Source organism: Athene noctua, chromosome 14 (assembly GCF_965140245.1).
Source record: "Athene noctua chromosome 14, bAthNoc1.hap1.1, whole genome shotgun sequence".
NCBI lineage: Eukaryota > Metazoa > Chordata > Aves > Strigiformes > Strigidae > Athene > Athene noctua.
Window position 1 is genome coordinate 6,141,343 of NC_134050.1, and position 26,133 is coordinate 6,167,475.

At 36.3% G+C, this 26,133-nt stretch overlaps 1 protein-coding gene across 3 annotated transcripts in view; it reads right to left on the minus strand.

Annotated features, from left to right (window-relative positions):
* ANO3 (anoctamin 3) overlaps nt 1-26,133 on the minus strand; it is a 204,668-nt gene that overhangs the window by 77,747 nt on the left and 100,788 nt on the right. For 2 of the 3 annotated variants that reach the window (XM_074917955.1, XM_074917956.1), the window contains exons 2-4: nt 14,730-14,942; nt 13,712-13,783; nt 917-1,053 (exon numbers count right to left, since the gene is read on the minus strand). In XM_074917955.1, coding sequence (XP_074774056.1) covers nt 917-1,053; nt 13,712-13,783; nt 14,730-14,942 — 422 coding nt within the window. The remainder of the gene's footprint in view (nt 1-916; nt 1,054-13,711; nt 13,784-14,729; nt 14,943-26,133) is intronic. The other variant, XM_074917957.1, reaches the window with a different exon arrangement.

Consider the following 26,133-nt stretch of genomic DNA (forward strand, 5'->3'; position numbering starts at 1 on the left):
AAAGCAATTGAAGCATTTCTAGATTTGTAGCATGGGATTATTCGTGCCTTTCTATGCCAAAAAAAAAAAAATCAGAGAATTGCTACTAAAAAAATTGTGCTGCAGAATACACTGCTTCCACTGCTTGAAGAAGAAAATTATTCAGAACTTCTTGAGGTTAGGTCATTTGTCATACATTTACAAGCAATTATGCTTTAACGAAAAGGAGAATTAAGGGTTTTCCAGTCCAAAGTGAGAACAAAAAACACACATATTTTGAACTGAAAATCTGTCATTACTTTTTGGCATTATAGTGGATGAACTGCTGTAGAAAACACATTGTGATGAATACTGTGATTAGGTAATTACTAAGCAAGATAACATGTCTGTTTTATCTGGTGAGATGGCTTTCCAGTGCTTTAGTTGAGGTTCCTGGAAATACTCCTACACTCTCCTGTACAGCAGTGAATTTTATCTTTCATCCAATGTGCCTAGTTACCACTTGGATTTTGCTTAGAAGGAAAATCCTACACTTTAGATCACTCTCAACTAATCATATGCTGCATGAACTTAGTTCTTCTAAATTCTCATAATTTCTTGAGCCCTCACAGCTGACACAAATTCCAATCCATGACGGGAATCTTATGTTCTAAATTCTATGCAATGTAAAATTCTTGAAAGAAGGCTACTCCCTCATAGATGAGTCCATACAAATCATTGGAATCCTTGATTCTATATAATTTTGGTTGCTTTTGGTACAGAGAATTCCATTCACTGATTCTATAGGTCAAACTACAATATGAGAGCCACTTAAATTTCTTACTATGAGATGCCTATTTAAGCTGCACTTTATCTAATCCCTTCAAAATTATATTTTAAAAATATTTACGCACATTCTGACACACGATACAATTGAATAAAGTTTTGTGTCTGTTACCTTTAAAGATGATTTAGTCCGAGGTTCTGTTTTCTGTCTGGTAAGCTTGTTTTGAATGAGCAATGACTGATCTGTACGAGCATCATAATTTCCATGTTCTGAATCATCTGTGTATGTGTCTTTCTCCTTTCCTATGTCTGAAGGAAAAACAGAAGAAAACAGTGGGCTTATTTTAGGTTATAGCAAAGAGAAGCTAACAGTATTGTTACAGCCACAGTTGAATACTCCTCTTAAGTATCCACTTTTTAACAACTTATACTCTATCCTTTCCTGCAAAAATTTTCTACCTGAAATGTTATCACGTTTGTCTTAAACTAGAAGGGACCTCTATTTTTAATAAAAGGCCTATAGGAACATTTTTTTTGATTACCATTCAATTCAAAAAAAGCTCACAACATTCCTTACAGTAGTTTAAAAACCCCGTAAAGCGATATAAACCAAATATTCAAATGCTTTTGAGCTTGACTCACAATTGTCGAGACTTAAATTGTGATTATCCAATAGGCAGGTGCATCCTAGAGACCAGAGTATGTCTCATGTTTTAAATTTAAACAAGCAGTTGAAATGCCCAATTCCGCTACACACATGCTGCTCATCATTAGATATAGTATTTGAAAATTTGCTTATTAAGGTATTGCAGTGACCACTTCAGACCACGTTTTAAGAGATATACCTGATGGTGGTAGAAGATAGTTGACACCATGAAGAAAGTGTTTTCCTCTTCATTTTGTTTTTAATTGCTGAACAAAAGTTTTTCTAAAAACTTAGTTGAGTATCCTAAGATAGCTGCAGGTGACTGAGGACCTTCCTTAAAGCTTACTACAACCCACTCTGACAGATTAAATTTCCTCCTGCATCATCACTATAGGCAAGTTAGAAGGACTCAGGTCTCTGAGTCACTCTACATCCTCGATCACAAAGGAGACATTTTCCCAGACATTTGATTTCCTTGCACATGCTTCATTAAAAAATAATCACAATACTTACCATATATACCCAGCAGAAGTAAAATGAGGGATAATGTCTGTACAATATTGAACTATGTAAGTTTTAATGAATGTTGAAAATGGTTAGTCTTGAAAAAATATTTTAAAGATTAAAAAGATGGAGTAATTATTCCCACACAACCATATCTTGGACAAATTGGAAATAGAAACATACTCAGACAAAAAAGTTACCCACAAATCCCGAGCCAAGTTCTCATCTCAGCTTCCACATCAACATGGGAAAAGTCAGGGGAACTGGGAGCAGCGTTTAGCCCAGTAATTCTAAACCCTAAATAGAAGCCAAGAAACAAGTCATGGTTGCTGTGGGAACCACAATCTTGAATTTCCTGAATTTTATATTCATAAGAGATCATCTGCAACAACAAAGTATTTTTCATCAAGTTGTTCAGTTAAATTCTCCACAATAAGCACTACAGAAAAAAAACCAAACCCACAATTATCTCATGTAGCCTAAACATTTCTGAAATGGAATATTAAACTGGAATATTTACCAAGAGATGTTTTTTCTGCAATTTAACTACTTACGTAATGATTACATGAAATGAGCCCTCAGTAATTTCTGATATTGATATTAACCTCAGTAAAACTGTGAAGGGAAATAGCCTGTTTTAATTGTCAGAGCTCCAAACTGAAGCGATTTGGTTTATTTTAAACACTGTTTCAAACTAATATACATGTTCTTCTCTGGTCATCAAAAATGAATGGAGTAAAAAGACTGTGAAGAAGGTTTCAAGTAGGAGGTCTACCAAGTAGGAAACAGGATACTTAGACAACTTTGACTCATTCCCAGATGTGATGAGCTCTTAGCTGTATTAAAGCATGTAATGGAAACCAGTAAAAGGAAGAGACAGGCCTACGAAACCTAAACTCTTGCATCTAGATACGCCATTTAAGCTGAAAGAAAGACTACTTATATTAAAAAGCCTATTTTTACGAGGGAAGTTTTAGAGGATTAGACATTCTGAGCACACCTAATACTCCAAAAAACCTTTGGAAAAGCACATAATGTTCTATTTAAACAATATAAAGTTATGAAATAAGTTTTCCCTTAGTGTGCAACATACTTTTACCTGATAAATACTTTTCTATTTTCAAGGACATAGCTTTTAAGTTGTAGCATGTATTTTTTGTTAAAAAATAATTACCTTTTATTTAGAGATACCTGCTATCTTGTCTGAAATGTACTCAAAAAGTGTTAGTGACAAAAACCCCCATAAAAGGAAATAAATTTAGAATTAAAATCAGTAAACTATACCCAAAAGTTAAATGAATTGCATCATATTTCTATACCAGAACTGGTTAGAAAGAACAAATTTACCCTGTGTGTATTTTGGGAGGCTCATTTTGTTTAAGTTGAACTTTTTGTAAATTTCTTTTGATTAGTTTTAAAATTTTTAAAGAACAGAAAATGAAATATGTTGGGTTTAGAAAAAGATCTTGAGAGAAGATAACAAAAATAAAACTTTGTCACTAATGGCATTGACTGTGTTTTTGTATTTTTCTTTGACCAGGTGCTCTATATTAAAAAAGAAAGTCTCTCTTCTGTAATTCTACCACCCACCAAGCCAAAATTACATTCCCTTAAAGATAAACTTAAACAACCTAAATTGAGCTTAATCGTTCCTAGTGTCACCAGTGCATACTACAATACACGATAATTTAAGTCTTTCATGAACAACTGCAGTTTCTAAACTTTCATGACATTTTTACATAATGTTTGTCCATAAAGTAACACTATTTTCTGCCACCTTTTCCTCCACAATCTCTATTAATTGAGTTTGCATTTGAACTGCCATTTGGGATTGCCACAAGCCAAACCAAGAGAGCATTCCTGCATGTCATGGATAGGACAGAGTTGTACTGCCCAAGGGTATTGTTAATGTAACATACCCCAAAAGCAATGATAGGGACTAACAGTCTTTCCATTTGACTTGCATTATAAGCATCCATCTTTAAATTCAAACATGGAGTCTTTATTTGGCTACAGCTCCACAAGACGTCATGAGAAATGCTTGGCTGCCACAAGCTCTTTCCCTCTGTGCTGTGGGAAAGCTACTGTTTACTTCATTTTTTACTTCCCATCTTGCCTTCCCTGGCCTATGACAACTCACTTGGTTGTTATTGTTGAGGACCACTGCCAGCTGTCCCTGCTCTTGTAGTTCTTGGATGGGCTCTAATGCCAACCATCACAACTAGCCTGCTTGACTTTGGGAGGGGGAGGGTGTAGGCAAGAAGCCATAGGAAAAAAAGAAAATAAATCCACTTCATACTGCTCTAGAAGCTCAGGCTTTTACACCAATTAACAGAAAGATGGCTTCTGCAGATAAGAAATGCCATCCCACCTGTGCTTTGCTGGGCACATCTGAAAGACAGGAGCCAGGAGTGTCCCATCTGTAAACACCAGTGGAGTTCCAAGTGCTCATTATTTTTTTATGAAACATTTTTAGTTTTTACTTTTCTTCTTCTCAGAGCTAAAAAAAGTTGATCAGATTCTCAGCTGTGTAAGTCTAATCACTAAAATACTGCTCTACAATGGTCAACAATCAATGTTTATATGTTGAAATACATCAGTTGAGTAGATATGTATTCAGCTTTTACTTAACCTACACTGCAGTAAGGTACTAGAGTGAGTAGTAATTTTCAGAAATGTCTAAAAAAACCTTTGGTCAATGTAAAAACATGGCAAAGTTGGCAAGCAGTGTAATAATTGTTTATGAACCATTTTTCCACTTCTCCTTTACTGCAAGATCAAATAAAAAACCCAGACCAAGCCATAAAATAATTTCTTCCCTGATGGGGAAACTCTTGGCTAAAAACAGCTCTCCTACATTAAAGTAGGAGATCTAGAGTACCCACCTAAACTGGACAGGGGAGAGAAAATATAACAGAAGACAAGGACAGGGAGAGATCACTGACCAGTTACCATCATGGGCAAAACAGACTCGACTTGGGGAAATTAGTTTAATTTATTACCGATCAAATCAGAGTAGGATAATGAGAAATAAAACTGAATCTTAAAACACTTTCCCCCTCCCCCTCCCTTCTTTCTGGGATCAACTTTACTGCCGATTTTCTCTACCTGTCCCCTGAGCGGTGCAGCGGGATGGGGAATGGGGGTTGTGGTTAGCTCATCACCCGCTGTCTCTGCCGCTCCCTCCTCCTCAGGGGAGGACTCCTCACACTCTTCTCCTGGTCCAGCGTGGGGTCCTTCCACAGGACACAGTCCTCCACAAACGTCTCCAGTGTGAGTCCTTCCCACGGGCTGCAGCTCTTCACAACCTGCTCCAGGCTGGGTCCCCCGCGGGGTCACCAGTCCTGCCAGCAAACCTGCTCCAGCCCGGGCTCCTCTCTCCGTGGGTCCTCAGGTCCTGCCAGGAGCCTGCTCAGCGCGGGCTTCCCGCAGGGTCACAGCCTCCTCGGGGCATCCCCCTGCTCTGGCGTGGGGTCCCCCCGGGCTGCAGGTGGGTCTCTGCTCCCCCGTGGGGCTCCCTGGGTGCAGGGCACAGCTGCCTCCCCAGGGGCTGCCCCAGGGGCTGCGGGGAACCTCTGCTCCTGCTCTGGGACCTCCTGCCTCGCTGACCTCGGGCTCTGCAGAGTTCTTGCTCTCACATATTCTCACTGCTCTCTCTAACTGCAATTGTTGTGCAGTAGATTTTTCCTCCCTTCTTAAATACATTACCCCAGAGGTGCTACCGTCACCACTGATGGCTCGGCCTTGGCTAGTAGCTGGCTGGCACTGGGTCTGTCGGACATGGGGGAAGATTGCAGCAGCTTCTCAGAGAAGCCACCCCAGTAGTCTCCCCACTACCAAAATCTTGCTTGCACACGCAGTACAGCTGTTCAGGTAAAATATGATTGCTAATGCTACCAGAAAGTGCATTACCCTTTACATGACTTCTTTATGTGAGTTTTCAGAGTACCTGTTTCAGGAGAAAGATTTAAATATTAATCCTTCAAAATCTTATATTTAAAAACTATGTTCATGCAGAACTGACTGAACAACAATACAAAGCAACTATAATGCATTTTTTTTTAGAATTAGCATAGCCAGTAACAGTATCTTGCTGATCTATTTGACTTATTCAATTATGCTAATTAAAACTTATGTGGTAGTTGAGAGATTTTTAAACTGTTGTCACATAAAAAGTTTTATTTTAAAAAATCATTAGTTATATACACATATTCGTAAGCCCCAAGTGACCTGTTACAGAAAGGAAAATTAATGTGCTATTATGACTTCAAGTCAGAAAAGGAAGGTTTCTGTATTAAAATGTTTAGTTTTCCCTAATACTGCAAAAATAAGATAGAAATAAAAATGCAGAATTTTAAATAAAGATGAAGATATTAAATCAGAGGAAAGGGTGAGTGACAGCTTCTAAATCTAGAGGCAGAGACCAAATCATATTTCCATTAAGTCAATGGAAATTTCACTAGTCAATTCAGTAAGTCAAGGACTTCTATAATCAGGTACATATTTAAAGCAGATGCACCCATATAACTGTTACCATACCAGAACATCTAAGTAAGGGATGTGTACTGTCACCTTGGATACACAGTCATGTGTATAAATTGATTTTAAAAAGATTCAAGCTCTAATCAAGCAGATAACAGATATCTTCATCCTAGCAGTTGGTTTGTTTTGCTGTCTTGTAATACTGAGGCATTATAAGTAACTTCAGTCTTCATACATCACAAAAACCTATCTATGCTTCTTGAAATAGTTTTGCTATGCTTGATGCATGACAGTAAAATTTGCCCCAAGGGCACTTACAGGATAAAATGTTGGAGAGACGTTCATTCATTTCTGGGAGTCTTTTACCTAACAATGAATGAGCATTTAGTTTAGAAATTGATTTGCAGGTCTACACTTGTTCTGGTTTCAGGTGGAATAAATTTTCTTAGTAGCTAGACTATTGCCGTGCTTGGACTGCCTCTTCCTTTTTGAGTTGCCTTAACTGCTTGGCTACCTTTCTTTCTATCATATTTTTCTGCAGGGCTAAGAATGCATTTTAATTTTATGACAGAGGATAAAAAGCACTTGTCCCAGTTTTTCTGTAACATGCAATCCACCAATATATTTGAGATAACTGTAGTATAGGATAGCAAATGTTTTTCAACTGAAATGTGACATAGTTACGGAAAGAACAATTAATATAAAAAAATATTCCTAAATATAATAGTTTCTGTTTCAGAAACTTTGAATGATGACTTGACTCAATCCTTTAAGCCTTTATACATGAAAAGCTTTAGTAAGAATGAGATTATTGGTCAAGAAATTAATCCCTTTTTGTCCTAATTTCAGTCCTAGAAACAACAAATAAACTGGAGAAGAGGATTACTAGACACCTGGATAAGTGGCATTGTGATGGATCTAGGTATTCTTATTTTCTTCTACTGTGTACCTGGAATATTGTATTATATATGTAACATAGAAGATTTTTCATCTACCTGTGTATGTGTATTTAGGTATCGAAAACTACCGTAAGACAAGCGCAGGCTTTTCTTAATGTACAATTCCTCAGGAGCTTTCAGACAGTGGTAAACATTACACAGAATATTTCTCATTTTTAAAAAGAGAGTCAGGCGGGCAATTTTGGTGCTTGGTGGAGTTAAGATTGTGGGCAGAATTGATACAGGCAGATTAAATGCCTACGGTACTTCAATATTTTGAACCTTCAAAGACTAATCCTTCTTATGTTTCAGCAAGAGCTATGCTCATAACAGATCACACAGCTTCTTCATGCACGCTGCCAGCAATCCAGGAATGAGCCAGCTCTAGTATGGGAGCTGGACAAATCCCTCACACACCACGTATAGGAAAAACTGTCTTAATGCAGCTTCTCCACCACCTCACAATACAGAATAGATGTGATGGCCCTTACCTATGCAGACATTACTTAAGGACCACAAACTTCTGAAAAAGTTATTCTAGAAGTCACAATGGAAACATCATGTTTCTGTTGAAGCAGAAGCTGGACCTGGTTTTCTTGAGTCATGATCATTCACTCCCTCCTTTCACGTAAACACTGTATGTATTGCACAGGTTATTCTGTCCATTTTGGTTTATCATAACATCATTTAAACAAAATTCACATACAGGCACTTCTATAATAGAGCACTAAAAAGAAGGTTTTATCATGCAGTTATTGCAGTACTTTGTTGGATTGTTAATTTTGGTTCAGGTCTTCATTTCTCAGTTCACTACACTGCACCACAGCACATCAATAAAGGAGTTTCTTATATATAAGCTTTGTAGTAGTTGAAATTAGGATACATTCAGAACACAAGGTAACTATTACGGACAAATTATTAATTCCACCATTCATGATCAAGTCCCTGTCTAGGAAGGATTTCATGTCATGCTAAGGAAGATGAGTTACTACACATAGATCCCTCATAATTAACCTAATTCAGGAACAAAACAAAAAAAAAAAAAAGAATTGAAAAAATAATATATTAATTAGGGTTGTTTTGTTTGCCAAATAACTTAAAAGTAGTAACTCATTACATGTAAACCCTGAATGCCAATTTCTATTGTTTATATTATTCATTACTCTTTTTTTACATCTTATTTGAAATATTTCAGCCTAACATTGGAAAGCAGATCCTCTGATGATCCTCTACCATTTCTGAAGGTAGGATCTGCAGAAAAGATACTTACAATGCTTATTTGTGTCGAAATGACCAAACTGGTTTTTTAAGTTAACAAGCAGACTCTCAGATTCACAAGTCTTTCTCCTAGTCTAACTGGATTCACAATATGGCCTAACTCCTGAAAATCTTGACACCTTAGCTGGGTATGTCAAACTGGATTTTTAAAGGCATTAATCTATATTGTAATAAGAAATCCCTTCTGTAAATCTGGTTTACAATGTTTGAAAGTGAGCACAAAAAAAATAGTCAAACCTGACAACACTAATGACAGTAATTTTAACAACTGAAAGGGACCCAGCAAATGGAAAAACGTCAGTCCAAATACTGCTGCTGTCCTCCTATTCCTTTTGCTAAACCCAAAGGACAATTTGAGAAAAGATCAGACCATTCAGTGGAATATTATTTACTGGGTTTGTGAGCCTTCGCACCTTACACAATTATTTTTCACCAGTACCATGCATTAGTAGAGAGCATTTATCTCAGTTATGGCAAGGAAAAAGTTATTCTTCTTAGAAAAAGGGAGTTATTACCAAAATGAAGTAAAACAAATACTCCTGCAAATCACGTAAAGTCCTTTCACCTTAAATCAAGAGTATTACATTTTCAGTTTGACAATAATAAATTGCTAAATTCTCTTAAAACTTAGTCAACTGTTTTCTAAAGCACACTCTAAACTCCAAAAAAGTATGTAGTAACCACCTCCTATAATTTTAAAAGAGATTACGCAAGAGGATTTTTCTGTTGTTCATGGTGATGGAATTCTAGTGCAAAGAGCCTTCATTAAAATTGTTTACATTCAGATTTCTTTTAGAAAAGATAGTCAGCCAAATTTGAGATCATTCAAAGACAAGGTTAGTTCCCTTTATGTATATGATTGTCTTTAAAGAAAAAGGCTTTTTTTTTTTTAAAAAAAATTTACCATTTACTGTTTCTTTATGCATACATGTGCACAGATATACTCTCACACCAGTGGAGCAGCTCCTGGATTAACTCACTAATTAGTTAACCTTAACATGTCTGCAAATCTGTTATGTTTTTAGAACCTAAAAAAAACTAAAAAAAAATTTCTAGAGCAAAACAGATTTTTATTAATATGACTTTCTGTATGTAGTTACTATATAGCTACTAGGAACTAACTATGCCCCACTTACTTTTTCCAGCTCCAACTAGAGCCACAAGCTATTATCGGTAGCTGCAGTAAATCCAGAAATACAGTAATTGAAGTTAAAGCTACGTAATTTAAGTCCAGCTGGCACAATCAAAGTAATTACTGAGCATGTCTTTCAGAAGAAAAACAAAGCACAGTAAACACAGAATGGAATATAAATATATACTACATTTTTTAAGCAACTATCCACAGACAGAAGACTTTGGAAAAAAAAAAAAAAAAGTATGATGTTGAGAAAATGACTGTCAAGTGTCTGAGTGTCATTGGTGTGACTTTCAAATGTATTAAAAAAGGATGACACTGGAATTATATTGTTACAGCAATGAGTTCAGACTTCAAAGTCCAGAGTCTTGTATAACACAAATTTACATGTACCTACAAACAAAACACATGTATTTTCTTGATAATATCCTGACACCCAATTCTAAAAAAAAATATGAAAAAGATTTTTCCTGTTTAGTAAATCTACACCTTTTCAGTATTTCTGACTATTGTATCAACGTGAGAGAGCAGTCCAGCTAAGTCCTGTATCACAGGTATACTGCTCTTGTCACCTAGAATACCACAGCGAGGCTTGGCCTGACCATCTCTGCCATCTCACATGAGCATCTCTCCTGTGTCTGGCATCAAAGATTATATACCTACCCAGTAAATACTTCTATTACCTTTATAAAAGTTGCTCTGAAGTCTTCACATTTCCAAATAAAACAAAAATTTCAAGTATTACCTCACGACATCCTGTAACTCAACGTTACGAAGTTGGAGCTTCCTGTACAATTCAGTAACTGGAAGCTCAGTCTCCCAGTTCCCTGACACGTAGTTGCAGAAGCAGGGTACCAGTTATTCTGTGGTGGTCTCTGCACCTACCCTCTTCTAACCGTGCGAAAACGTTTCTGAAGAAGTCTTGACTAATTGGTATGTTCTTTTCAAAAAGCTTATAATGAAAATTCCCCCATGTGTGTGGTTATAGGATCTGACTAGCTACTTGCAGCTAAATGAGTTGACAAAAATCAGTGTGTCTTGTTGAGAATAAATTCACTGTAATCAGTTTTTCACTAACTACATTATATTAGTTAGCAGGCATATTGGTCTCTTGGAGAAGTTCTTGGGTAAAAAGTCATTTTCTGAACAGCCAAAAAGCAGCAATCTCACTCATGTGATGAGTGCAAATCTTAAGAGACTGCAGTGGAGATGAAGGGATTAATGTTCTTAGATGAACTGGGAGCTCTGATCTTAGTTTTATCTTTTGTGAACTCAAGTCACAAGCGACACAGGTCACTTAAACCAGAACTTTATACTGTTCTGTAATGCAAATGTATAGGAAACGAAAATGCTTCTTCCAGGAATCAGAAGCAATAACGTGATTTTGCTCTGGAGTAACACCAAATTCTACAACCATGATTTGAAAAATTCAGTGTCCAGATCCAAGCAATAGGTAATTTCCACCTAGGTAAGATCTGAAGGGTCTGATCATAATCTTCACTGGGCGGGAATTTCCACAAAGCCACAGCTAAGCACTGAAAATTCCAGCGCATCTGAAACCTCATCGCTCACGTTACACGTTACCGAAGCTCAGTGCCTATTACTCTGCTTGAATTTACTGATTCTTCAAACTAAAAATACTACTTGCCGCCCAAAACTGACAGATGAAAAAGAATGTAAATCCATCATTGTCCTTGATCCTGTTTGTCTGTGTTAGCAGTACCAAAGGTGTAATACATTATCTTCTTAGTTTACACATCTACTGATGTCACTTACTAAACAAGTCCAACAGATCTATGGCCACAACCAGAGTGTGAAATAAATGAAAACCTCTCCACTGAAGTCTTTTATCTGATGCCTGTCAATCCCCTTCTCACAAGAAGATATTTTGTCTATGGACACAATTCTGGAAGAGGAGAAAGTCATTTGGCCTATTTTATGTACAGTTCCATGATACCGCCTAATTAAAAATTCACCACATTCACTTAATTCAGCATTCTTTCATGTTCTCCAGAGAGCAGTTTGAATAGTTTCACTAAGAAGATGATACCCATTAATCAGCCTATTTTGCAACCTCCATCAAAGTGGCAGAATACCGACTAAAGCATGCAACACTGCTGCATCATTTTCATCTATTTGGTGATAAAAAGTCAAGCAGCAATATTCTTTTTTTTTCCCCCCCCCCCTCCCCCTTTCCCACCTCCCCCACCCAGATTCAGGATAAAATAAAAAATTTTCATCTTGGAGACAAATTCTTACCCACATAAAGACGATAGGTGCAAATGAACTGTATTTTGAAGGCTTACAGAAAGGACATTTTTTTAAATGCACCTTTAACTGTCCCTGATTTCACTTCATGAATCTCACTGATAATGCTGATTTTTATCTAACTACTGACTTCAGGGATTTATTTATAAATACTGATGCATTTCTTGCTGCTAGCTGAACATCTTAACCAATAACACTTCTGTAAATACAGAATAACTTCACAGATTTCATTGATCTAATTTTGGATCGACTCAATTAACATGGGCAAATTAATGAATCAAGTTAGCAAAGGGCTACCATTTAAATAATTTTTCTCTCTCTTCAAAGAGCATAGGTGTAGTCAGAAGACGAGAAACATCCACACCAAAGTTTAATACAATTTTGAGCTGATGAGACTCAATCTATCTTTTCCTCAGTCACTGAGACCTAAATGTTTCTTTTCAGGTTAAAAAGAGGTGTTATGAATGAAAAACAGCACATCACTTACTATGATGAATAATTACTGCTTCCATACATAAATATGGAGTAATATCAGCATGTGTATGTGTAAGCAGTTAGTAAAAAATAGAACAGGGTATAAAAAAAAAAAAATTGAAGCAAATTATAACTGAAATCATCTACTACCTGTGCTTTCCTACCCAAAGAAACCAATCACGCTAAAAGAGTGCAGCAGCTTCAACTGGAACCTTACTGACACACATGATGCTCTTATACTTCATGACAATTTTTGTTCTGTGTCATGATTTTGGAACATTTTGATTTTGTTTTGGAGAAAGTATCAATTTCATTCACATTTCCAGTAGCTACCTCTTTAGGAGACCTTGAAAAGCCTCTTATATATTTTGGGCACCAAGAAAAATCAATGCTAAAACATGTGAGAGGTTAGCAGAAATAGCTTTCTGAAAGCAGATCTCTTTCCTTCAGCATTAGGATACAATTTCTAGCTTGATGCTACACTGACTGTGAGCAAAAAGATGTTTCACTGTATTTATGCAAGGTGCAGCACTATCTGTGTGTACTTCAGATGGGTAATACACGGCCAGGGAATTTCAAAATTAATTAACTTGAAACGTGCAAATTACTACCCGTGTGTGTATATACATACTTATTTTCAGATGCAAGGATGGGATTATTCTAAAAAAAACCTCATTTCCTACAAAGAACTCATTTCCTACTTTCTTAAGTAGGAAGACTTAATTGAAGTATCAAACCAGCATTGACCGAGGTACAAATATGCCCCAATTACAGCTATATTTTTGTGTTACTTCCCCTCCAGACTTTAACACTTTTTCTACATGAATATCTGAAGAAAATATCTGTGAAGATCTAAAGCAAAAATCAAGCAATATAACTGCAGCTGTGACTAATACTGAATAACAGGACTATACAGGAATAAGCACTGAATAATAGTAAATATTTCAAACGAATTTCAAATACATGTTTTCAAGTGATTGTATTATGAAAGATTGTTATGGGAAAAGGTTACACTGGATATATGAAAAAATTAAATTTCTGCCTTCAGTCCTTATTTACTGTTTAGAAGGTGAGAAAGTATCAGGAAATTTATGACAGCACTTATTTCTCTAGTCACATTTAGTCTCCTCTTTCAAAGAGCTTGGAATTTCAGGGTAAGTATGCCCTTTCCACACTTAAATACTACAGCTGTAAATGAAGAATCATTAATTTATAATTAGTCCAGTTCAGACACAAACTTACCTAAAAATGGATCACTGTATTCTGTATTAGACAGCTTAAGCAAGTTGTTTTCCAAAGTCTCCATCACTTTAGCTGGAATAAATGCAATATTCCTATCAGCATTCACATGTATTTTGTCAGCAAAAGATACACTTTTTAAAGCTGTCAGTGACTCAAATGAAAAACTCTAGGCTGCAGTTTTGATAAGCACTTTTCATTGGTGGAAGATAAACCCCAAGATCACTTTAATCAAAACTTTCACTCTATTCTTGAGAGAAGTTTAACTCGGTGAAAGTATTTACTAGAGAGCCTATCAACGTTAAGGAGTGAAAATTTAGCAGCAGAAGCCAGCGAAGTTAATTTATTCTATAAAGGTTCACACACAGTTGGCAATCGTGTATGGCAATTGTGGGCAACAGGTGACACACAGAGTGACTGGGATTTCCAACTATATTAGTCTCTCTGTTAAGGCATGTTTATCTGTTAAAATAGAAATTAAAAGTAGTTCCTTTTTCCAACACAAGCTAAATTCATTGGGATTTTCTCCCTTTTCTCTCATTCTCTCCATACCACTCTTCCCTGATTTTGCTATTCATGAATGAATGCATGCATCTGCTTCTACATGTTCTTATTTAAAGACATTTCTTGCCGAAAGCCTAATATTTATTTTTTATCTCTCCTAGGACTGATTACAGGAACCTTTGATGCTCTTCTCCAGCATACAGTAGCACCTTGTCTTAATAATCATTCAATTCAGAAACAAAAAAAAAAAAAAGTAGTTTAAGCCTCACTTCAAACATTATAGTGATTCGCTCAAGAACTTGGTACCATGATTCTTCTGGCTGTTTTGTGCAAAAACATCTCTCCAATAAAACATAGATATCTAAACAAATCAAAGCTTACCAGATGCCTGTATAATTTAATGAAAGATGCTAAAATAATTATCTTTAAAGACACAACAGGACCTCAAATGATGTTCCCATAGATCCCTTCCTTTCCCAGTGTTGGAACAAGCTCCTGAAAGAGAAAAATGTCCTACCTCGTTCTGACACTACATCTACTGTAGCTGTGGATGTCCCTGCACTTAGGGGTTGAGGCCGGGGCTGTGGCTGCACACGATTTGGCTGCAGGAAGGATGAATGCTTGCTCAGACTCTGAGGATGTGTTTGGCTCTGGGCTAGGCATGGCATAGATCTTCTAGAGGGTTTTAATGGATGATCTTTCACTGTCTCACTCTTGCTTGTATTCATACCTGAAAAAGACAAAATATAAAGAACATAAGCTCTGTCACATTACATAAAGACAGACAGCTAATTATGAAAACTCAAGGTGATTCATGGACTTAATCAGCAACTCTCCAACTGAATAAAATAGTTTAAATTATTCAAAGTTCAAAGAAGAATACAGCGTTGGGAACAAAATCCAGGAATTCTTCACCTACGCTTCCATCAACATCCCACAATTCAAATTCACAGAATTCTCAATCTGATGATCCTCTGGTACATATGTCATACAGCCATTCGGAAGCAAACAACAGCACCTAGTCTCATCCACATTATGACTGCTAAACAAAATTTTAATCCCGTGTTAAAAATGAATAAACCCCCTCAAGCAAACAAAAAAATTGAATACAAGAAAAACATATTCACAAGCTTTCTGAAGGATTCATGAACACCTTCTCCTTTGAAATGCAGCTGTGAGTTCTAATGAATCCATTAGCTGTTCCTAGCTCTTCTGTGACCCATGCCAGTCTTGAGTTTGCTGGTTTTAGGTTCAGGTGCCTACATACAGACAGATGCACCAGTCAACTGTGTGGTAGCAGTTAAAATGTCTGAAAAAATCAGATTGTTAATTTAAATCAAAAAAAAAAAAAGTGATTTGGGGATCCCTATTTTCAGTGCGTCATTTTAAAAATGATGCAAAATTCATTCCCTGTTCTGACTTTCTCCCATCTTAATATTCGAACACGTATCTCAAAATTTTTTATAATCAGCATGGTCTCTACTTTATCTCCTTGTTGGCGACAGACCAAACTTAATGCAATAACTGCATATATTGCCTGTCCACAAACAAGAGATCGGCTGTATTTTCTAAGCACCATACAGCCACTCGCTGACCCCCCAGCAGCGAGCTGGGGAGAGAGAATGGGAAGAGCAAGAGTGAGAAAAGCTCATCAGTTGATACAGATAGTTTAGTAAGTGAAGGAAAAAACAGAAAAACTAAAACAAAACGACAACGCAGTGGCACTCACACACTACCTCCCACAAGCAGCCTGATGCCCAGCCGGTCTTCAAGCAATGACTACCTCCCTATCACTCAGATTTTATTGCAGAGTGTGATGGTCTGTGGCATGGGATGTTCCCCTGGTCAGCTGGGGTCAGCTGTCCTGGCTGTGTCCCCTCCCAGCCTCTTGCCCACCTCCAGCCTGCTCTTTACGGAGCAGACAGGGAAAAAGAGGCAGCCATGATGCTGCACAAACCCCGCTCAGCAATAACCAAAACACTGAGGTGTTAGCAATACTGTTTTAGTCACAGATCCAAAACACAGCACCGTACAGGCTGCTATGAAGAAAGCTAACTTCATCCTAGCCAGACTCAGTAGATACATTCGGAAGTTAATGCCAGAAATTGTTGCTCCTGTCTTGTTCAAATGCATCAAGTTGTTCCACCAAGAACAATACAACATGATCTCTGAGAGTGCTGTCTGTTCTGACAAAGAAAACTATAGGAAAACACATCACAGAAGAAAAAAAAAACACAGTCCCCAAAATATCTGGGAAATCTTTATGAACAAGGATCTTCACACAAACGAAGTTTACCAATACACATTAATATACACCTCTACCAAAACAGAGGAAAAAAACCCACAACATATCTATACTTTCAGTGCCAAAGAAAATTAAATACATGACATTTGCTATGGAGCGCTAAAGCCTCCCGTCTGTACAGGATCAGCAGATCTTCTGGGATTGCTGTACACAGTGTCAAAGATCCTCGGAATATTAGTGCAGAGAGTCTGTTTTACTACGCTATTTCTCTGCGTGACAGCACAATTTACTCTACATCATGTTCTTATAAATCTTAGTCTCTTAGTGATACATATTACCTCTCTCTGTGCTAGAAAGTAATCTAAACATTTCTGCTGCTTGCAGTGCCATGAACTTCGACGGAATTTTCCCCATTAAAATCTGTGCCACGCAAAGAAGGATGACACACTCAGCAAATCTCTCTCATCTAAATCTCAACATCCACAAAAAAAGTCCTTTGATTAGCAGGATACCCCTCATATTTAACTATAACAGCTAAGGTTGAAAAAGGCCTTTCATTTAAAAACTTCCCCAAGCTCACACAACATGCTTTGCTTCAGTGTAAGCCTTGCTCCGTCAAGAAATGCAAAACTTCATGAGTCCGTAGAGAACAGTTCTTCCAGATCTGCAGCACAGCATAACTGTTCTTGGTCAGACAAGTATTAATTTCATAGGAGATTAAGGTAGACAGAGGCAAGCTTCTGCTGCCTCAGAAGGGGTCACAGCTCTTCAAATAGGTATGAGCAGAAAGGACTCTGCTTTCTTAACGATTCTGAAATGGATGCTCTGTGCCAGCGAAGCACGCAGTGGCACTGGGCTGTAGCACCGACGGTGCTGTGTTCGGCACAGAGCAAGGCTACCTAACGTGTCTGTTGGGCTACCTGCAAGGTTTCTCAGAAGTATTCTTTATAGCTCTTCCTAAACAGATGTTTTTATTACTCCAAAGTCCACAGCAGTTGAACAGAGCAACGGGTAATATCGAATAATATATAAAAATATGTATTTTGTAATCATTCTGAATGGCTTTAACGATCAATTTCTTAAGCAGTGATACGCTGTCAGTAATTATGGAGCCTACCACATAATTATTAATGTTACCAAAAAAGAATGTTTCTTGCATCTGTATTGGAGTCACTGTGTATAACAAGATGAATCACTTTATTACCAAAGAAATTTATGGTAATGCAAATAACACATGCTGTCATTCAATTTTAACAACAATTGAAGTGATACATATATATATATATAAAAAAGTATAATTCTTATGAGGCACTGCCTCATTTTAAAAGATGATTACTCCCTTTTTCTCTCTCTCACCGTATACTCCTCTGTGTCAGTTCAAACAGATTCCTTAATACCATGATGCTTCTGCTTGCAGAAAGTGAGTCACAGCAAAGTAACCTCAGAGCACATTTGCTGTTACGCTAGTAGTATGTTCTACCTTCATGAATCAAATTTAACGAGTTAATTCATTCTCTGCTAATGTGTCAGAGTCCAGTTCTGTGACCTGATAGTTTTGGTGGCATTTGCTGTTGCATGCCAATGCTTACCCAGGTCTGGCACACAAACAGCTTGCAGTTGACATCATCAACTGGGTCACTAAATTGATTTACTAAAACTATTTTTATTCCTTCCTCTCTTCTCCATAGGGGTGTTTTCTAGAATCTGTACCTTTCCAAATAGAATTTTGCTACACAGACCTTGTTTGTTCAGGGATATTCAGATCTACAATAAAAGACATGTTTACTTAGGAAAAAATAATACACTTGTTTTTCTATTTGAACTGCATTTATTGGTTCTTTGCCTACAAAATAATCCTCTGACACTTAGTATGAGTACGGAAATGAGTACAGCATGAGTATAGAATTTTCTCACGTTGGAGAAAAAGGTGGTTAAAGTTTATGGTTTTAAGAGATCCTGCCTTTTTTTTAGCACTTCTGCCTTGGAAAGTGTTCTTTCTGAGGGGAAGCAGGGAATTCCTGTTATGTAGGCAAATCCCTAGATGGCTCAAAGCCAGAATAGCCAGCTGTACTACATCTTCTCCTAGCTTCCTGGCAAAGCAGGCTGGAAAGATGGAGCTCAAGTATTATGAGCTTTTCAGATTGTTAAATCAGCATGTACAATTCAATGCATGCTTAAAATTATGCCAATCTAGAAAGATTCTAAATGAAGCCAGCTCTCAGATGCCTCCAAGTTTTGGCCATTAGAAACAAATAAAAATTCTCCTATGTCTCATTCTGTGAAATATAGGTACAGCCAATCACTGCTTTACTACTAAGGGGAAAAAAAAAATGCATTTCATTTGTTCCTACTTTAGATGAGGAATGTTTGACAGCTAGTCCATATACAGTGTTAATCCAGTGCTGGAAACACTCCTAACAAGGCGGACCAGTGCTAATTTCAAAGAGAACAGCCCAGTAACTACTGTCCATTTAATCCAGCACAAACCTCAGTGTAAAACAAAAGGAGTATCTACTCTATAAATCAAATCAATATCATCAGCTTTATAGCCGATATGCTATATAATAATATCCACAATCAATATCAGCAAGATCTTGCCAGCTACTCATGTCATCCCAAGTCTGCTTGATAAAAATACCTTCTTAATTGTAAGAAAACTTCTGTAAAGCCTTTAGCTTCACATACCGTACACCACTAATTAAAATGAAATGTCTTTCATAAAACACATTAAACAGACTGAGAACCTGATAAATCTCAAATATTTCTGTCAACAGCATCATCATAATTAGAATCTTTAATCACATAAAATATGAAGAAAAGCTTGCAACGGTTTTCATGACATTTAAGTTCAATGTGAAAACATATTTCTACAGTATTATCAAGTATAAAATAGCTCAATTTTGAAAAGCATTTAGTTCTCAATGCTCAACGGATAGAACAGGTTCTTATTGCTAAAGAATAAGCTTACTGTGATTGGCAGCTGCAGTCTACAAAAGAAAACTTAATGTAGGATAATCAGGTTATTAAATTCTGAGAAAGCATAACCAAAAGATGAAATTAATGAAGAAATAATGCATTATTTCAGTAACAGCAGAGGTTTTCTTACCTACTTGTAATACCTCAACAAATACAAAGGGTATTCAGTTTCACATATTAGACCCTGAGTAAGTATCTGAGTAAGTCACGAATGTACCCATACTTTCCTCTTTTATATAAAAGGTAGACTCAAACTGGATAGCCTCTGATTTGGTTTTATATTCTTACAGAAAAAAAACAAACAAAACCAAAACAACAGCATCAAGTATTCTTATTGCATTAAAAAACACACTTTAAAAGCCTCATCAAAACTGGAGAAAATTAACCAATCCTTTTCTCGAGAGGAAAAACAAAAAAAAGACACACACTAAACATGGGAGAAAACAGCCTTCAAGAATGAACCATATTTCTCTTCAGTACTATCAATACATGATGAAATCTTATGAATTTCAGTGTTGCAAAGCTATTTTTTAGATTACCTTAACCAACTTTTCCATTATGAAGTGAACAGGTCAACAGAGAATCATTTAAACTGGAAACGACCTTTAAGATCATCAAGTCCAACCGCAGAACGAGTCCAACATTACTCCTACTAAATGTTTCATATGTCGCTGCTTGGATGAGTCTAACTCCTAGGCTAGCCAAGAAATACACACTGAATGATAGTAAATCACTGTGATGGTATTTTTCAATTTCATCCCACTACACAAATAACATTGATTTATGAAAGTGTTTATGAAATAATATGAGGTTTAATGATCTCATCAATCATGCCTTTGAAGATTGCTTCCATTAAATGCCATGATTTTACTTCAACATTTTGCCGTTGTAAATATTGTGGAAAGAGGAACATAAACAATTAAGGAAATGGTAAATGCCTATACTCGTGCTAGCTTTTTTTTCCCTCTTAAGTAAGATATGTGAGAAATCACCTTTAATCCAGAAACGTTGCTAATGAAAGGGAAAGGAACTGATAGGGTTATTTGAAAGTTCTCCAAAGAACACACATACAAGAGAACTTAAAAAGTATACGGTTAGTTAAATTAGTGATTATTTTAAAAACTGTTATACCAGGATTCTGTGTTTTTTGAAGTGGTATTTTCCCCATAGATCTTGTAAATTGTGTCAACATTTTGTGCAAACTTTCTCATTTCTCATTTCATAGTACATTATCCATTAGATTAAAAACTAGAAAGATACTACTTTACTTATTTAGATAGCCATAGATTTAGATAATTTTATTTTCTAAATTTATTTTTTTGACGAGCTACTTAGAACTACTTCAGTATAGCACTATAAGGCAGGCTTAATGGAATCCCATCAATATTTCGGCTGCTTTTTCTTGACTTCACAATAAAGCAGCACTCAACTTTCCAACAGCACTGTAACAGCAACAAACACAAAGGCTTAAAAGCCACATTAACCCGTTTGGCTATAAACCTTCCATGGACAGTGACTGTCTTTTCTAAATAGCTGCCCCTTGCAAAAATAAAAATCCCTTTCTGAGACATTGTTTGACAGGAAAAGTCTCCAACTTCTGTACTGATATGCTTATTGTTGGCCAGCGCTCAATGTAGTAAGAGGTGACCTCTGCAGGATACTGCAGTGATGATTTTACATATACTTCCAGGTCACTACTAAAAATCCCAGCTAGGGTTAAATGTGATACTGAGAAGACTCCACTGAAAATTCATGAATAACTGCCTTATTATTTTTAAGTTTTATATACATGTTTGGCTTAGCATTCAATGTCTCCATTAATATGGAACTCTCTTTACTCACTAGTGACATCATCTTCATGTAGGCATTTTCCCTTTGTGCCAGGGAAGCAAACCAATAGTACAACAAAACCAAAGGATTTACAGAATATTGAAAACATTCTTCCCATTTAAGTTATGTGTGCAAACAGGATTCTCTGTTTCTTCAATTTTTACCGCAAACTTTTTTCAAACGTTCATGGCCTTATTCTTCTCATAACCATACCAAACAACAAGCAAAAAACCCCCAAGCACAGACCTACTATGGCATTCTCATGAAGAATGAGAAATTATGTTTTTTTCACTATATACCTCTTGCACTCAGGCGAGTGAAGCAAAGACCTTCTGGAAGCAGCAGGAAATTCAACAGCCTGAATTAAAGAATTGCTTGCAAGCTGCACAAACCTCTCCTCCTAAATATAGCAGGAGGTTGGCCTTGCTCCCACATGGTGCCTATCAGGATAATTCCTGTAATGACCAGCTGTACAGTTAAAATGAGGTCTATTCCTCTAAACAGTTTTACCTTGATAAAAATCACATAACTGACTCACAGGAAGAGAGAATTGAAAAAGCAAGTATAAATACATTTACATTTGTGATTTGAGAGTATAGCTCTACAAAATGTAGAAAAGTTGTCTCAAATTTCAAGATTTCTAGAAGAAGCCAGTAAGATGCCAATATTTAAGGGTCATTGTATTGAAACATGATTAGAAAATCGGTTTTGGATGAAATAAAGACTTTTATCTCATGAAATATCTAAGCAGTCCTGTTACACCTTATGTTCACAGAATTAGGAAAAAATGAAGGCTTCTGTTAGAGAAAACCATATGGAGGCCCCAATAGCTCTTACTTGAAGTCTTTTGGGCCCCTCTATGGTATGGATTGCCATGTATACACATCAAAACTGTTAGTATTCCCACCTAAGTACAACCACATTACCTACTCTGGAATCAAAAATAAGATTCAGCTAACTTTTGAAAACAGAAGTTTTTTCACATCCGCAGCTTTTATCTAATACAGTCCCCAAATCTTTCTTTATAACTGATTGAGAACTGCTTCGAGATTTCACTTTCTCCACAAGGAAATTATTTTACTGAAACAGATTTTAGTTTATGGATTTTGAAGAGTGTCAAAGTGGAAACAAAAAAATGGTTGGGTTTTTTTTTTCTACAAAAATTGTATTTAAGTTAAATACAAAATGTTGGGTTTAATACTGCATCAATAAAGCAGGACTCATACCAAATTTAACACGCTACAGAATACTGTTCATTTTGTACAAACCTTTGACTGTCTCACGATCACTATTACAACCAAAATTATAAACTTTTCTCAAATTACCTGTTAGTGAGATGTACTTTAAGAACTTTTAAGCATCTGATTTGCAGATAATGGCCAATACATTTGATCCTTCCTGACAGATGTGGGAGAAATACAGTTTTAAAGTGAGAAAAAGTTCAGACGAACAGACTGGACTTCTTTGCCAAGAAGGTCTACCTGCCATTAAAAGCAGAGTTAAGAAAATTAAATAGCTTTAAATAGTGATTTCATTCTAAAGCTTTATATAAAGTTTATCTCCATAAATATCTGGTGTTTCCTAATTTAAACTTTAATTTTAACAGAATGAAGTTGGTGCCTGACTAATCAATAATACTTGCGTGCAAATAAAGCAAAATATTTTTGTGCTTAATTGAACATGGGAATTAAAAGGCTTCAGAAGGCTGCTGACCAGTCTGGAACATCTCCAAAGTTGTTATAAACATATCTGCGAAAAAACATTAGAAATCCAACAAAATATTCTATTTTCTTCCCCAAACCCAGTAACATACAAGATCTCTGAAAGGCTGGATGTCCCTAGGCCTCATTCTTAGAATACTTCAGAAAGTACTTTCTCACAGCAGCCTCGGAAGACCAGCACTGGTACAACTGAGTAGATTTAGCAACAACATAATGAGGTTACAGAACGTGCATTATTGCCTTTTAATAGAGCAAGATAGGGCTTAAATGCACCAAGCATAAAATGAACAGGTATCAAGGGTTTTGAGCCAGGTTATATGTTTGCTCTTTTGTTTGGATAGCAAATAACTGGAGTGAACCGCCCAAGTAGGCATAAACCTCAAGATGCTGTTGCTTTGTTTCACTTGCATATCCAAGTGGCTCCATTCCCTTTTCCGCTTAGAAGATGAAAGGTCTGATAGCAGCCGGCCCCTTTATGAGACAGACGAATTGTGAAACATCTTTATTCATGTTCTGTATTCTGTCATGGTTGGTCAGATTAGAAATCAAGAAGTTAGAAGAAGAGTCCTTCTTAGGACTTCCTCCTTCGAAGACTAATTCAGATTGTAACTGATTCAACAATAAAGGTGTTCAGGTAAAACAAAAGGCTTAGTATATTACAAAGCCATGTTATTTTGTGTACTTAACTAAAAAGTCAGTAGGAGTATGATTACAGAGTTCTGGTTTTGCTCAGCTTTCTGCATATAAACTTTTCAAAACAATATACAACACCTGCATGAGATATGCCTTTGGTAAAAAGGATAATGCACTGTGCAGAGCAAACAGAGTTAAAAGCAGTTGCTCATTCAGGAGAGCAGTAATAACACAATAATCATCAGACTTTGGCACAGATCTACCTGGACTTATTTATGCAAGAGGTTCGAATAACCTGTAGGTTACTTCAACTTGTATTTCAGTTCCAGAAAGTGATCCAAAATTCGAAATGGTTGGTTAATTACATATAAACCAGGTGCACGGTGCTGCCTCAGGTCTTGCCCTCAACAGTGCTCAGGAATTTACCAACTTAAAAAAAAAAAAAAAAAAAAAGTCACTTACTTTGGTCATGGTATTTTCAGTCATAAGCAATGTCTATATGTTTTCAGCCAGATCTGTAAAAACTCCCCCCCCCCCAGATTTCAGTTACAGACACAGACCTAGTTACAGTTTATAACAAATGCCAAGCTCTCAGTCCTACCATTCCAATTCAAAGAAAACCTGCCAGAAGGTTGATTATATTCAGTTAAAAAGCCAATGCCTACAAAACTTCAGCTCAGAACTGTAATTAGGCAGAAGGTACTCGGGACAATGACTTGACTGAAGCTTGCAGTATTTCTATGGGAAGAGTGGTGCAATGAAACGGATTAAAAAAATCGACTTGACTCCAGAAGAGATTTGTTTTGGGATAATATTCTGCTATGAATTATACCTGAGTGTACTGGAGAATAACCATAAAACTAGTATTCTCAGAAAAAACACAAATATTTTTTGAGAAGGATTAGTACATGCTTGACAGATGGATTGGTGCAATGAAAGCCACGGTGGAAAAATACAAATATTATAAACTTTGAAAACAAGTACAAAAAAAAAAAAAATATAATCAAGTTTAACATTGTTTTGGTGCCAAATAAAAAAAGCTCTGTGGACATTTTCACGTTTTTCAAAAATATTAAGATGAAGAGAGATCAAAGCCGACAGTAACTGACAGTTTTGCAGGGACAGACAATATAGTAGAAGTTAAAAGCATTGTACATTGCTGAAGAATGGCTCGTGCACCGTGCAGAACGGATGATCCTTTCGCAGAAAGCAGAGTTCTCTAATAGGCACTTTCAAAGCTGAGCATGGTGGTGTTCCTTGTGGTCAGGCAGGTTACAGAATACACAAGACAGAGGATAAAGCACTGCAGTGTAAAATAAACTGCCTATTTTTAAATTCAAGAATAAATGCAACCTTAATGGTTGAAAATAGGAAAACACATTTAAACATTTACTGAAGAAAACATGAAATTTGGTGTAAGACAGTACTATATCATATTTAACGTGAAAAGCAGCATTCTCACTTTTATGTATGTATGTATGTCTCATTAAATGGTCAAAATAAACATACAGCCTACTGAGATAGAGAAAACATCTAATAGCACTAATACGCTGTTTAGATTGAGGCAGTCTTAAAAAAAACTTAGCATCAATAAGACAAACAGTATTGAGGAAACAATTCAGAAAGGTTTATCTGTCTTTCTTGCTTCTACAAGGAAGCCCATTCCATTCCAGGTGGAACTCATTAAAAAAAAAACAAAAACAAAACAGTCAGGTTCAAGAAAAAAAAAAAAAACCAAAAAAACCACCAAACCCCAAACCACAGAAAAGAACAAATCTATATAGAGTCAGGTTCAAGAAAAAAAAACAAAACCAAAAAAAACCACCAAACCCCAAACCACAGAAAAGAACAAATCTATATGACTGAAAAAATCTCTAAGCCAATATGACAAGGGCTTACTGAAAAAGTATAACAGAGAGTATAAACATAATGTAAAAGAGTATATAAATAACCAATTTCAAAGTTCAAAGGTTTGATTGAACCTGTACTGTACAATTGTGTAATTAGTTACTTTTTCCTAACAGAATTTTGAACAGTCATCCCTTTATTTCTTTTGCCATCCTTTTTGTTTTGTTTCTAATTCCAGAAATAATTCTAAATTTAACCTATAGTTATAAACTAGTTATTGCCATTTCAACTTGACCTTCCCCTGACCCTTTTCTTCTGTCAGCAAATGGAATAAAGGCTAAATTATTTATTGTAAGAAAAAAGGGAATTTTTGTTTTTGCAAAGGGCAATGAAAGAAGATACACAGTGTCTATTTTCTAGATTGTGTACTGCAGTGTAAGTGCCTGTAAATAAAACTGTATGAACATCCACAGTATAATAGGTATTTGTTGCAGTTAAAAGCGTAATCGTTTACTGCTTCTAATTTCATCCCTGTGGTTATACTATGGCAACAGAATTACTAAGATACAGTTACATCTAATTACAAATTAAATCAAGTTCCAAATAAACACACTGTTTAAACAGATATTTCTAAGAGGCAGTAACACACGTAGGTATTCTCGAACAAA